The 13,353-nt window shown below is 44.3% G+C and overlaps 1 protein-coding gene across 2 annotated transcripts in view; it reads left to right on the plus strand.

Moving 5' to 3' along the window:
• Window positions 1–8,001, plus strand: part of atp2b3b (ATPase plasma membrane Ca2+ transporting 3b) — a gene marked incomplete at its 3' end in the record, with an annotated part of 47,604 nt that extends 39,603 nt beyond the window's left edge. For both annotated transcript variants that reach the window (XM_079274112.1, XM_079274113.1), the window contains 2 exons: window positions 67–249; window positions 7,504–8,001. In XM_079274112.1, the coding sequence (XP_079130238.1) occupies window positions 67–249; window positions 7,504–8,001 (681 nt within the window). The remainder of the gene's footprint in view (window positions 1–66; window positions 250–7,503) is intronic.
• Window positions 8,002–13,353: the final 5,352 nt, after the last annotated feature.

Consider the following 13,353-nt stretch of genomic DNA (forward strand, 5'->3'; position numbering starts at 1 on the left):
ACAGTCCTGGGGGGCTCCGGTGTTCATCTTCTGGTCAAATAACAATTTAACAAACCTGGCTCACAGGTGATCGCCACAGTGCCCACGGAGCGGCTGCCGTGCCTGAAGGAGGCGGGGCTGGGCCTGGAGCCCGGGGAGGATGAGGGGGAGGAGATGGCAGATGATGAGGAGGAGATCGACTGTGCTGAGAGAGAGCTGCGCCGGGGACAGATCCTCTGGTTCAGAGGACTCAACCGCATCCAGACCCAGGTACTGTGACCAGACCACCAAAACATTCCTCAACCAAACCTCTTTCCCAGGAATAGACTCAGAGATATTTAAGGTCAATTACAGATAAATGGGGATTTACTAGAAGTGTAATGAAAACCAAAGACACAATTATGTATCACAAAAAAATCTCAATAGGAATGGCTGATTTTTTTTTAATCAAGTGCTTTATGATGAAATGCTAATTATTTTGGGGGCATATAGTTCCTGATTTGTGTAGTAACACTGCATCAATAAACTGCTAGTATCATGGCCTTTACACACTAACATGAGAGACATTTGGAAAGAAAGTCCTTTAAGAGATGAACTGCATTGTTGACTCTTCTTTGACAGAAATACAATATGAGTTAAGTTTAAACACTATCTGAGTTCTTCTTGCTCTTCAAAAGTCTGTATCTCATCCTGTCTGTGCCGTTCTTCTGACTTGTGCCAAACTTAATGATTCCAGTTTTTTCTCTCCTACACAGCTAACTTTTCTGTTCTGCGGGTGAAATGGCTTTATCTAACTTGGAAGTGGTATTTTAGAGGCTCATAAACATCATGAGAGAGGATAAATGCTGTGATTGTGTGCGTGAGTGTCTACACATTGTGTTCAGCCTAATGCTATGTAGACAGGCTGTTGACGTGCTTGACTATTTTAATTGATTGATCCTTGCACTGCTTTGTGTAAGAAAGTACATTAAGACAGCGAAACAGCATCAACATGACAACAAGCTGCTAACAGCCTCCTAAGCAGTGTTAGAGATCCAGTCAAGAGTCTCTGCTTAAGTGCCTTTGCTTAGATTGGTCAGTTTTTCATTCAGAGGGTTTGGTCTGAGTGTGCAGATAACAATTATGCATGCAAACACACACACACACACACACACACACAACCTCATATACACACAGTCATCATTTATCATTCTTGCTTGTCAATGATAATGGGAAACATAGAAGCGCTGAGAGACAAGTGAGAAAACGAAAGTCTGATCTAAATGTTTCTAATTGTTCTCTCCTGTGTTTGTGACTTAAGAACAGGTGACGTTTCTTAATTCTATTTTCATCTGTGGAACAGGCGGGATTTTTGTCTTGTTGTCAGGATCATTTTACAAATGTTGTATTTGTCTGTGAAAACAAATGACACACAAGAGGCTGAAGTCACCACTACTCCTTCTAAATAGGACACAAAGTATTCTTCCAGCTGTGTCTCTTTAATGAGTATTACGAGAAGAAAAAAAACGTACCTGCCAAAACAATGAACAATAAAATAAGTAATTTAGGATGATCCTGCCAAAATTCTTATTCCCACCTATTTCACAGATCAGCTCTTTTTAGAAATTTTGAGAGATTTTCCTGTCAAAACCTTATTTTTCACGTTCCTTTAAAGGCAGGGTTGGTAATGGCTATTGTTATTCCTCACAGGCATAGGTAGACAGGCTTATTACAGGCCTGTGACAGCCACAGATACCAGATTTGTTTTGTCAGAGCCTTATATTCATTGATTGCTTTCAGGATGTAACAGGAATTTCAACAGCAATATCACAAATGTTTCTGAAGAAGATTACCAGCCCTACGTTTAAGACATAAAAAACAGGAGAGAAAACTATTTAGATCAGACTTAGAAAACGGGTCACCAGAATGTTTTTCTCTATTTTACATCTCAGGGCTTCCGTAGACAGCAGTTGTGCAACACTGATGCACATTTGCCCTTAATGGAAATTTGAATGCTGTTTCTATCATTTCTGCTGCAACAGAAAATGGGTTTAAAGGGCCACAACAGGCGCACACACACATACACACACACACACACACACACACACACACACACACACTTCACTCAGACCGGCCTCTCCTGCCCTCACTGAGTGCTGCTGTTTTGTCTCTGTCCTGCAGATGGAGGTAGTGAGCACGTTCAAGCGAAGCGGTTCGTTTCAGGGAGCGGTGAGGCGGCGCTCCTCCGTGCTCAGTCAGCTCCACGACGTAAACACTATCTCTACCCCCTCTCACGTAGCTCTCTCCACCGCAACAGCCAATACCAGCCCAGCCCCCGGGAGTGAGTCCGCCGAACGCATGTACACACATACACACACAGACACGTATACCTGCACACATCCTGCAGCCACTTCCTCTCTCTCACACACACTCATTCGTAGACACAGAGACACACACTGCTGCACGGCACGTGGACTGCAGTATTTTTACTATCTATGGTTGTGTCGTCCCCCCCCCCCCCCCGGCTCGCTCACTGCTCGTGTGTGCAATGTCTCCACTATTCTTTTTTCTGATTCTCCCTTTCGAACAGCACCCAGTCCCGGCCGGCTGTGTAGTTCTGGTCTGGTCTGGTCTGGTCTAAATCCAGTCCCGGTCCCAGTCCAGAGTCTGTTTTGTTGTTGCGTGTTGGTCGGTGCAGGAGGCAGCTTGCTGTTCTCTCTCTGTCTGAGGCGTCCTGACTGACATGGGGCACTGTATAAAGACATGAGTGCTGTTAAAGACAGGTAGTGATTGATTTACTCCTACAAGGCGAGGACGCGTCCTGAAGTTCAGAGAGCAAATGGCTGCTCCTCCTGCACCACATGTTATTTCCTGTCTGTGAATGAGGTCAAGCGTGGTTACTGTGGTTGACCCCTGCTGTAAACGTTGCTAATGTAAAGGAGTGGTGCCATTTCTCTTCTCTGAAAACCAAGAGAATGTAGTGTTGCTGTAACAACTCTGTGACTCTATTGGTAGAAAATGCTACGATTCGATTTTACTCATACTCATGACTAAATGGCTTTCATGTGGCTTCTGCAATTCTCTAAAGTGTAAACCTTCGAGTATAAAAGCCCCATAGGACACATAGGACACTGCTGTTTCCAAGACTACCATAAAAAAGGGTTCCCTCTTCTGTCACTATTGATTTCTTTCTCCTTCTTTTGCTCCTCTCACTATGTCCGGTGCTGCAATTGTTGTCAACTGGTTGTTTCTGTAACAGTATTTCCAGCTCCAACGCCACAAGTTTGCCCCCCCACCCCCTCCGATGTCTCCAGATTCTTCTCTCTGTGCAGTCTGTTTTTTTCCCTTCCTCTCTCTCTCTCTCTCTCTCGCTCTCCATTACTGCTCTCTCCTTTTCCTTTTATATTTATGAGATATTACAGGTTCCCTGTTTGCAGACATATTCTGTGGAATGTATTCTTATTGTTCTTCATAAGTAGAGTTGTTCTCTTGTAGAGGTATTTAGATTTGACCAGATCTAAATACGGGCTCTTCTGTAGCATACTGATAAGATTCCTTGAGTAGGTTTCTCTTCATTTTTGTCATTTTTTGGGATCATCTCTTTTCCTTTCCCTCATCCCTTTTTATCATCCTCCCATCCCCTGACTAGAGTAGCATCTACCTCATCCTTTCTCTTGATTTCTTTGTATGTCAGTTCCGCACGTGTCTCGTTTGCAAGTGTGTTTATGTGTGTGTATCTGCTGACATATCCGAGAGCCGTAGTTTGACTTGTGTGCGTTTCTTTGTCAGTGTGCGAGCCTGTGCCTGCGTGTGGTTGTGCTATCTCTTCATTTGATTGTCTTCATCCGTCCTCTCAGTTGCTTCTCCTTTCCTTCCTTGCTCCCTTTCGTCCATCCTTCCCTCCTTCTATTCCAAGCTGCCTCCCCACGCTGCTCCATCACCTGTACAGATACAGAGAGGCACTGCTGACACCTCAAACCAAAATGACCAAATCAACCAAATGAATTGACAAGGAGGGGAACACTAACTTAGAACTTAATGTGACTCAGGTTTGCTTCACATTCGCGTGCAAAATGTGCAACTGGTCCCGTTTGCTATTAACAACACTAAGAGTCTGTAGCTGTGAGGCCGTTCTCAGACACGCAGCGCTTTAAGCTACATGCTAATGCCAGCAATGACAATGCTAACATGCATTAGCAGGTTTAACCATGTTTGCCGTCTTAGTTTAGTGCGTTAGCATGCTAATGGTTGCTAATTAGCACTTAGCACAAAGTAGAGCCACGGCTGATGGGAATGTCACTCGTCATGTAGGTGTTTGGTCATTCGAGAAAATAACATTTTGTCAGTCCTGCGGCTGTAAATAACTCACTACTGCATCTGACTGAAACAAATGCACAATTATCTCTTCTTGTGTGAACATGTGCTCATCGAGCTACAGCTAAAACTACAGTTTCAGCCTTTTTTAAATTCACAACAGTAAATCATGAGGAGAGCAAAGTTACGCTTAAATGAACGTTCCTGACCATTTCTAACGTAATTCCACTTTTATTATCTTGAAACCAGCCATATATACGTTTGATAATTCACAACTTTATTTTATGCATGAGTTATTGAAAACTTATAAACACGTTAAATACTTTATAAATGAGACCAACTAAATGCATTCAGGAGTTAACAGACTCTCTATTTCTTATTTTTTCTGATATGAAAAATGTATGCTCGTCTTTCATATTAGATTCAATATTTAATAAGAACACGAACATTCCGGCTCCCTCGTAGACATTTGAAATGAAAGACTGTGGAAGAAATGATGCACTTTTATTTGGCGACCCATATATATACTTTTGCGACCCACCTGGGGATCGTTTGCAGTTGACTTTAAAGGAATACTTCACCCTTAAAATTACCATTTGTAATTCAGTCGCTCACCCTGTGTTACCTTGAATTCTTTAGGAAAACTTGTTTATTCTTACAGGCCGAAAAGTGTGAAAAGTCTTGATGAATTGAGGTAAATATAGCAAAGCTATATCATATTCATCGAGTCTTTTCTCTGTTTTCTGATGATTTGGGATTCTCCGCTCGCCGTCCGGCATGTCAAGGTAACATGCAGTGAGTGATCGATATACTAATGGTCATGTTAAGGGTGTTGAATTCCTTTGAGTTCTTTCCTTTGATTGTCTTAAACCTGATGAACAGCTACAAGCATACACTCCAAATGATTTCCCATTTGTCATCAAGACAGACTGACTTCTCCCCCTTTATTACTTTACTCCATTACCCAGAGTTCTTTGTACAGCAGACCCAGCCCTCAGTCTTGGCACATTGCCCTGTTGCAGTATGATGTGCGTAAGTTCTGACGTGATCCAAATCCATCAGCGCTGAGTGAGAAAAGAGTCGTGTGAAAGACGCATCTTTAACATTAAATGGAGATATCAACATGATATGAGTAGATGTCTCTGCTTCATGCTTTCATCCACCTGAGCTGTGCTAGACCTTAGTGATCCATCTGGATCTTTAGAACCGATCTAAGGATCCGGTTTGTTTTCATTTCAGACTGGCCTAGTTTCATCTGCCAGCAATACACAGATATAGAGGAAGTTTGGTCAGGAAACTATGAGGGGAACAGGATGTTTAGGCCAAATCTCAAATCCATCCTCAGCTCCTCAATTCTTTGCTAAACTTCTGTCACATTCAAAAAGAAGATTTCCGCCCTCAGTTCTCGCTCGTTCCGTGGAATAAAAAAGAGAATGCGCATTGAATTGAGGAAGGTGTATGGATTAGAGCTCAGTCATCACATCACATCAGAGTTGAGCCTTGCGGTGGCAGCCATCTTCCTCACAGCTTCTCCCTGTGTTTATGTTCTGTTCCCATGAGCAGCCTCTCTACCTTCCTTCTGCTACTTTAACCATCATTGTTTTTCCATCAAGCGCTGCTGAAAGAGCCGACAGGGAGAGAGAAAGAGAGACATAAGTAACACAGCAGTGCCCTGACCTCCAGGCCGCTCTGGTCACACTGGGAATGTTATATACTCGAAAGTTTACTCTGTCCTCTGGGACAAAAATGAAAACAAACGTGAGAAAGTAACATTCTGACACCTTCTCAGTCTGCATGAGGTGTTTTTCTACTGTCTGACAGGCTCTTTGGAAAAACAGATAAGCACTGAACCTACTGCTTGACCGTCTGTCTGTTCGTCTATCATACATGGCAGAGTCTCCTCTTAGTTTGGCCGACTGCAGCACTGACCTCCATTCAGCAGCCCGACCATTTGCCTCTCATAACCACAGTTTGGACTCCAGCGGGTGTCACAGTGGACTCAAAGCTTCCCCTCCACAGATCTTGGCCGGCCAAACGGTCTCTATGTAGGGCTCTGCCTGTCACTGTACTTGCATTGAACTGTCTCTGTTTCTTTTGAGCTCATGCTGCTTCTTTTCCTCTGTTTGGGCTTTGGGGAAGGGTGCATGGAGCAACTGCTATGGCAAAGGAATGTGTTTCCGCACGCATACACCATACACTGCGTAATGCGCCTTCAAGTACACTCATAGACCTCACTCTTATGAGTGAGTGAGTGTGTGTGTGTGTGTGTGTGTGTGTGTGTGTGTGTGTGTGTGTGTGTGTGTGTGTGTGTGTGTGTGTGTGTGTGTGTGTGTGTGTGTGAGACAGAAAGAGAGCATAAGTGACAACGATCTGATTCAGCATGACCTGGCTGCCTCTCTCTTGCCACAGGGCTGACGCCCAAGCCTCTGGCCTGTGAACCAATCATCTTCTGTTTCTAGTAATCTAACCAATCGCACACTGTTCTAACCTGCTGATTCTTGTGATGTCGCCATTCTGTTTGTTTTGCTTTTTCCTATCCTGCAGCAACTTCACCATCAGCATCATCATTATTTCAATCACTCTGCTCTCCTCTGTCCCTCACTGCTGCATGGCTGCAGTGCATTTTGCATGTGTGTGTGTGTGTGTGTGTGTGTGAGTATAAATCAGCTCTCTTTAACAAACAGCACCAGTGATTGACAACTGTCCGATGCATGCAAACGCCAACCTCCAAGCCGCACGATGTGGAAACAGCTGAACTGTTCACTCAGTTACACTGCTGCTGCTGCATGCACGTGTGTGTGTGTGTGTGTGTGTGTGTGTGTGTGTGTGTGTGTGCGTGTGTGTGTCTGTGTGCGTGCGTGCGTGCGTGTGTGTGCGTGCGTGTGTGTGCGTGTGTGTGTGCGTGCGTGCATGCATGTCACCCAGTGTGCTGAGGTATGAGTGTATTCTCCACACATACTGGATCATCACCCACACACACACAGGTATGATGGTGTGTATGTTGTGAAGCGTCCGCTGCTGTTGTGATTGTGGCCACGAAATGCTCTCGGTTTGTTTGGTGTGTGAGAACTGACATATAAACTTTAACTGTAGCTACCTGGTCCTGAGTGTCTGTCTGTCTGCTGGAGGACACAGGTCTCTGGGTTTCCCTTGTCTCTCCTCTGCGGCATTTGCATGTCTGACTTCTCTCTTTCTTGTGGTCTCTCCCTCGTTCTTCCTTCCTTTCGGTAGATGCGAGTGGTGAAAGCGTTCCGTAGTTCGCTGTACGAGGGCCGGGAGAAACCGGAATCCCACAACTCCATCCACAACTTCATGGCCCACCCGGAGTTCCTCATCAACGACCTCATCCACAACATCCCGCTGATCGACGACACTGACGTGGACGACGAATCAGAGCTCAGCAGATACCAGCACCTGCACCCGGCCCTCCGAAAGCCGCCGCCCCCTCCTGCCCAGCCCCCGGCCCGCTCCCACCCCACCCGCCCCTACCGCCAGTACAGCCTCCCGGTGACCCCGTGCAACCGAAACAACAACAACAGCAGCAGCATCATCAGTTCAACAGTCACCCACGGCAACAAAAACAGCATTGACGCAGTAACCCCCAGCAACCAGAGCCCACATCACCACCAACCCCACCAACACTACCACACCCATCATGGCAGGGACAGGCCGGTGAAAGCCTCCGCCCCTCACCTAGCCCACCTCTACTGCGTGGAGACCTCCTTATAACTGAGCTGAACGTGGGTTGGGGAGGATGGGAGAGGGGGGGGTGGAGTCTTGGGTAGAAAAAGGGGAGCAGAGGAGAGGGCTGAGGACTCACGCATGACATTTTCATCCAATCTCCCTTACAGCAAGCTAACATGAGGGAGCGACGGACGGGGGAGATACCGGAGGGAGACAATGGCTTCAGCTCGCAACTCCCTGAACATTGCGACTCTCCCTCCTTTCGCCCTTGCTTCAGCCCTCTCAGTCCAGCCCACTGACTACGCCAGCCCCCCCGACACCCTCCACCCTCAAATCCACCGCCCCGTCTGTCGCCCTCCCTGGAGACCCCGCCCACCCGCCTGACATGTGTCACACACACGCACAGGTCTGCTCTCGCTGCGTTGTCCTGAGTGGCGGTGGGTTGGGGAGAGAAGGGGGGGGGGGGGGGGACATCCCAAAAAAAAAAGACACATCCTTCAACGCTTCAGCAGAACAGGGCCAGAGGCTGACTCACTCTGTTTCTATTGGTGTGCATCATTAGTGTTGTTGTCATCACCCACCTACCTACCTGCCATAGCACTACCGTCACCTCCACCATCGATCTGTCGACAGACACTTTTAATCACTCATTGGCTCGCTTTAACTCCACTTCAATTCCATCTTCCTTTATCTCTCCACATAATGGTTCTCATTCATTGCTTTCTTTCATATCGGTTCATTTATTTCTTTTCTCGTTCTCTGGAACTTTCACATTGAGCTTCTTTTCTTTTCAAAGAAATATTTTCTTTTCTGTCATTCCTCTCTCTCTCTTTCAATGTGTGTTTGTGTATTGTCTTGTCTCTTCTGGAAAAAAACAAAACAAAATAATAACAAAAATAGGAATTGCAAACAAAGATATTGTTCATTTAAACTTAATAGTAAATAGTATGGCTGCAAAAATAAACTAAAGGAGTTGGGGAATACATACATACATATATATATATGTATGTATATATATATATATGTATATAATTTGTATGTTTGGGAGGCGACAGCACAGAACTCGTCACGTTCATCTCTGTTCTTTCTGCAGCCCAACCTGCCCAGTCCTTGAATGCCGCCCCCCGATAAGTCCACATGACCTGTTTTCTGTGATAGTGTCCACCCTGCCATGATCCGGTGTGTGTGCCGTGTACATGTATACATACATTAGCCCCGTACCGGACTAACTTCCATTACAGCCTCCTGCCATGCTGATGAACTGATGAGTATGCGTTTCGTCATTTTCTTCCACTTCACTTCTGTTAGGGTTCCATCACCTTCTCTCTTGCTGTTCCTCGAGCCATTTTGTCATTTCCTTTGTCCTGTCTCGTCCTTTCTGGTCTTTGATTGCCGTGTGTGTGTGCCAGCTTTATTTTTTGGAAGCATTAACCCTTTAAATGCCATCAAACACACAATGCACAGGCGATGGCCCTTTAAGACTTAACATGCACTCACCTACAACCTGCCCTGCTCACGTGCCATCGTGTCGTCTCCACCATGTACCAGTGCCCTCTCCAAGAGTTTTGTGGACAAAGAGATTGTTTGGACTGTTGGATCCAGTCATTTTTACAGAGTGGGGGGGGGTGTCTCTGTTTGATGTTTAGAAGCAACCGATCACTCGAGCTGTCAGGCCCATATGTCGTATGTCAGTGTTCAGCTTTAGCTTCAGGCCCAAAGCCCCACTCAATCAGGTACAGCCAATGAGAGCTCATGTGTCGTGTCCATTTGTCAACTGTTGTGCATTCCCCGTCATCGTGATGTTCTGTTAGCGGTTTGAGAAACTTTAAAGGAACACTCAGACAATACACGTAGTCGCTTTCCTGCTGGGAGTCACATGAGGAGATTGGTACGATTTCCATGTCTGCACGCTAAGTATGCTACAGTGGGTTAGCCTAGCTTAGCATAAAGACTGGAAACAGCTTCCCTGGCTCTTTCAGAAAACAAAAGCAGCCTACAGCACCTCTAACGCAAACTAATTAAAGCGGTATATCTCATTAGGTTGATCTGTGCCTAAACATGGTATCTACAGGTCTTGAAAAGTTTTAAAAAGCATTGAATTCAGTTTCCTAAATGAATAGCCGTAGGAGGTATTAAAATGTCTTGAATTTCATTTCCAAAAGTCAAATATGATCTCTTGTGGTTCCGGAGACATGAACACTGGTGCTATTATATTAGATACCAGTAGAAGGATGGTTTTTCTTTTGGACAGAGACAGGGTGGCTGTTTACCCCTTTTACCAGTACTTCAGCTAAGCTAACACCTCAGCTTCACCTTGAATGGACAGATATGTGAGAGGTATCAATCTGCTCAGAAAGAAAGCCAATAAGCTTATTTCCTAAAATGTTACAGCATTGCTTTAAGACATATTCTTCCCAATGTAAAAGGGGGCATAATGCTGCATGAGCACACTCCAACAAAGAAAAGAAGAAAAACAAATCACATTTGGATGGATATCCCCCCTGTGACAATGGCCCGAGTTACATCACATTCCACCGACCTCAACATTCCATAGAACATACATTCCAAACAGCCGCATCACATTCCAGACCGGGTGTGCGAGTGCCCTCCTGTATCCACCTGTATGTTGCACTAGGTGTGGGTGAACCGCTGACTTCCATGTTGCCTCGGAGCATGACTCCCCCCCTGTCCCTGGTTAACCCCCGTTGATCTCCCCGAGTTATCAGCTGATCCCACCACCACAGAAAGGCAATGGCAGACAATATGCAAACAGACTGCCATGTCAACAGCTGTCCCCAGACGTAGGATAGGAAGTCTTACAAAGATGACAACTCATGCAAACAGTGAGAACATGTCCGTCCTGCTGGTTCTGTTTGAGGGCTCTCTGGGAACACACCCTCACCTGTACAGAACCCTGTCTTCTTGAATGCTCATCAGCATCATCGCCACCACCCTTTCGGCGTGGGCCGGTGGTGACATTGTATTGGTCTGTCTGTTTTGAAGCATGCATTTGGTATCATTAATGTCACTCTTTATGTGTTGGTAAATCATTTAGGCTACTGTCACTACTGTGTGCTATGATCACTCCACATCTGCTCTCTTCCTCTCTCACACACACACACACACACACATATTCTGTTCAAGTCCAACCTACTCTACAGCACCTCTTAGCACAGCTCTATCAATGCGTTCTGAAAACACACACACAGCGAACAACAGGCTAATACTTTACAGTGGTGTAAATTTGACTGTCCAGTTCCAGCCATCTCTTGTCCATCCGTCCAGCCACGTTACATCATGATGTTGTGAGACCGTTTCACAGAAGGCAAAACACAATGTGAAAAAGAATATATTATATTTATCAAAACTATAAATTGTACAACTGCACCACTACTGTACAGATCGCCCAAATGTGCATCTTTGATTTACAGGTACTATGTTCCTGTTACACTTTGTTTTTTTTTGCTTTTTTTAGGGGATGTTTCTTTCTTTTGATCCTATTGCTTTCTGTAAAGAGAGGAACAACAAAATGGAAGTGCTTGTATATTATGATTATTTTAGATTTTCTCCATCGGTGCTCCCACTGATGGAAAAAGACAGTTGCACATTCTCCTGAGCATATTCTGAGGGCTGTGTTTTCTGTCCATTGAACAGCCCCTGAAGTGTGCAGAGGTGTGGAGATGCTTATCGTCTCTTAAGACCAGAGACACCACTCTGTAAATAGGGAACAGGAGATACAGATGTACCTCATTATGATCTGAAGGACTGGACAAAGTGGAGACCCAGGGAGGATGGAGAACTGGAGGGTGATGCAGAGCTAGAGACTGCAGAAGTGCAATGCATCCGTGCATTGTTTAGGCTGTTCTTTTAGATCTGCTACAAGTATTTACTGCCATGTAACGATGGGGGGAAATTAACATTTTACATTATTCATTATACATACTGTTGTAAATATTGTGTGTGGAATGGTCCCCCTTGCACAACGCAGTGCTGTTCCGCAGACAGAAAATGCAGCCTTAACTGTGCTGAAATGAAAAAAGACCAAAAAAAATGACAACAAAACATAAAGACGATTGAATATATTAAAGAGTTACCTGCCTGTTATTTAAGCGAATAAATATCTATATATGAGAAAGAACACACCTGTATACTGTAGACTAAATCTGTATGGAAATCTAAGAGAATTTAATGGGAATTAAGTCCAACACCTTTTGTCTGTATGAAAGAAAAAATACATCAAAGTATTCTACAATAATAACTTTGACAAAGTCTGTGTGGTCCTGTGTTGTTTGTTCACAATGATGCAAGACTACGTACGTTTCAAACCTCTGGAAAAGTGACACTTGGTCGTTTTTGTTTTTAAAGAGATGTAGTGTTTATTCTGACTAACATGCCTCACAGGCAGCCTTTATGGCACTGCATCACCTTTTCTGAATTTTAAGGCCACTGTGGAGTTTTTTCTTCACTTGAAGGGTACATGGATTATAATGAGGTCACGAAAAAGCATACACTAATGCATGTAGGCTAGTACTTCAGGAATGCACAGAGTATCTCTAATTGAGTTGATGCAAGAACAGTACGTTCATTTATGCAACAACTGAGGTATCTTTTTCATGATGTTCTCCTTCAAAGGTAAGTCTGCAGTTAAAGGGACAGAACACAAAACTGCGGCAGTGATCTGACAGGTCACAAGGATGAATGATTTAAAAGCAACAAATGGTTAAAGGTTCCAAATTGTGAAATGTAAACTCTACAAGTCTGTTTTATTATAAAGCAGGTCTAAGTACGATATAAATACTGTGAAAGTATTGAAACACTCAAGAAATACACAAAGCTTTTTGGACATTAAAGCGTGTAAATATGTTATAGCAGAAACCCAAAATATAAGTATAACTTTAATACATCACATCAGATTTAAAGAGGGATGTGTGCTGCCGTGACTGGTCAGTTTTGTAGCCTGTCCCATATAAATGCACACTGTGAAGAAGTGTCATCATCAATACTCTGACATTATTAGTTGTGTTCCTGATAGTTCATGAAGTACTAGCCTGTATTTAAGTCATCCTTTTAAAGGTGAGGCTGCACACCTCTCTGACCAGAGTCCATAGAAGGATATCTGTGGTGATTGTGACAGTTGGAAACACAAAGATATGAACACATTTTCCTCAGTATTGATTGTGTCTGGAAATCAGCATTTGTGGGATATGTTGTAGCTGATTTGATTCAGTCTCGTCATCTCCCTTTGAGATAAGAGGATGAATGAATGGAGGCTTGGATGAGGATTGATTTTCAAAAACCTTTTCACAGGAATCGACTTGTCATACCAGGAAAAGCACAAGTGGAACTAATAACGCTGGGTATGTTTATGTGATCAAATAAACACCATCAGTCGGAGTG

This window comes from Melanostigma gelatinosum (assembly GCF_949748355.1).
Source record: "Melanostigma gelatinosum genome assembly, chromosome: 8".
NCBI lineage: Eukaryota > Metazoa > Chordata > Actinopteri > Perciformes > Zoarcidae > Melanostigma > Melanostigma gelatinosum.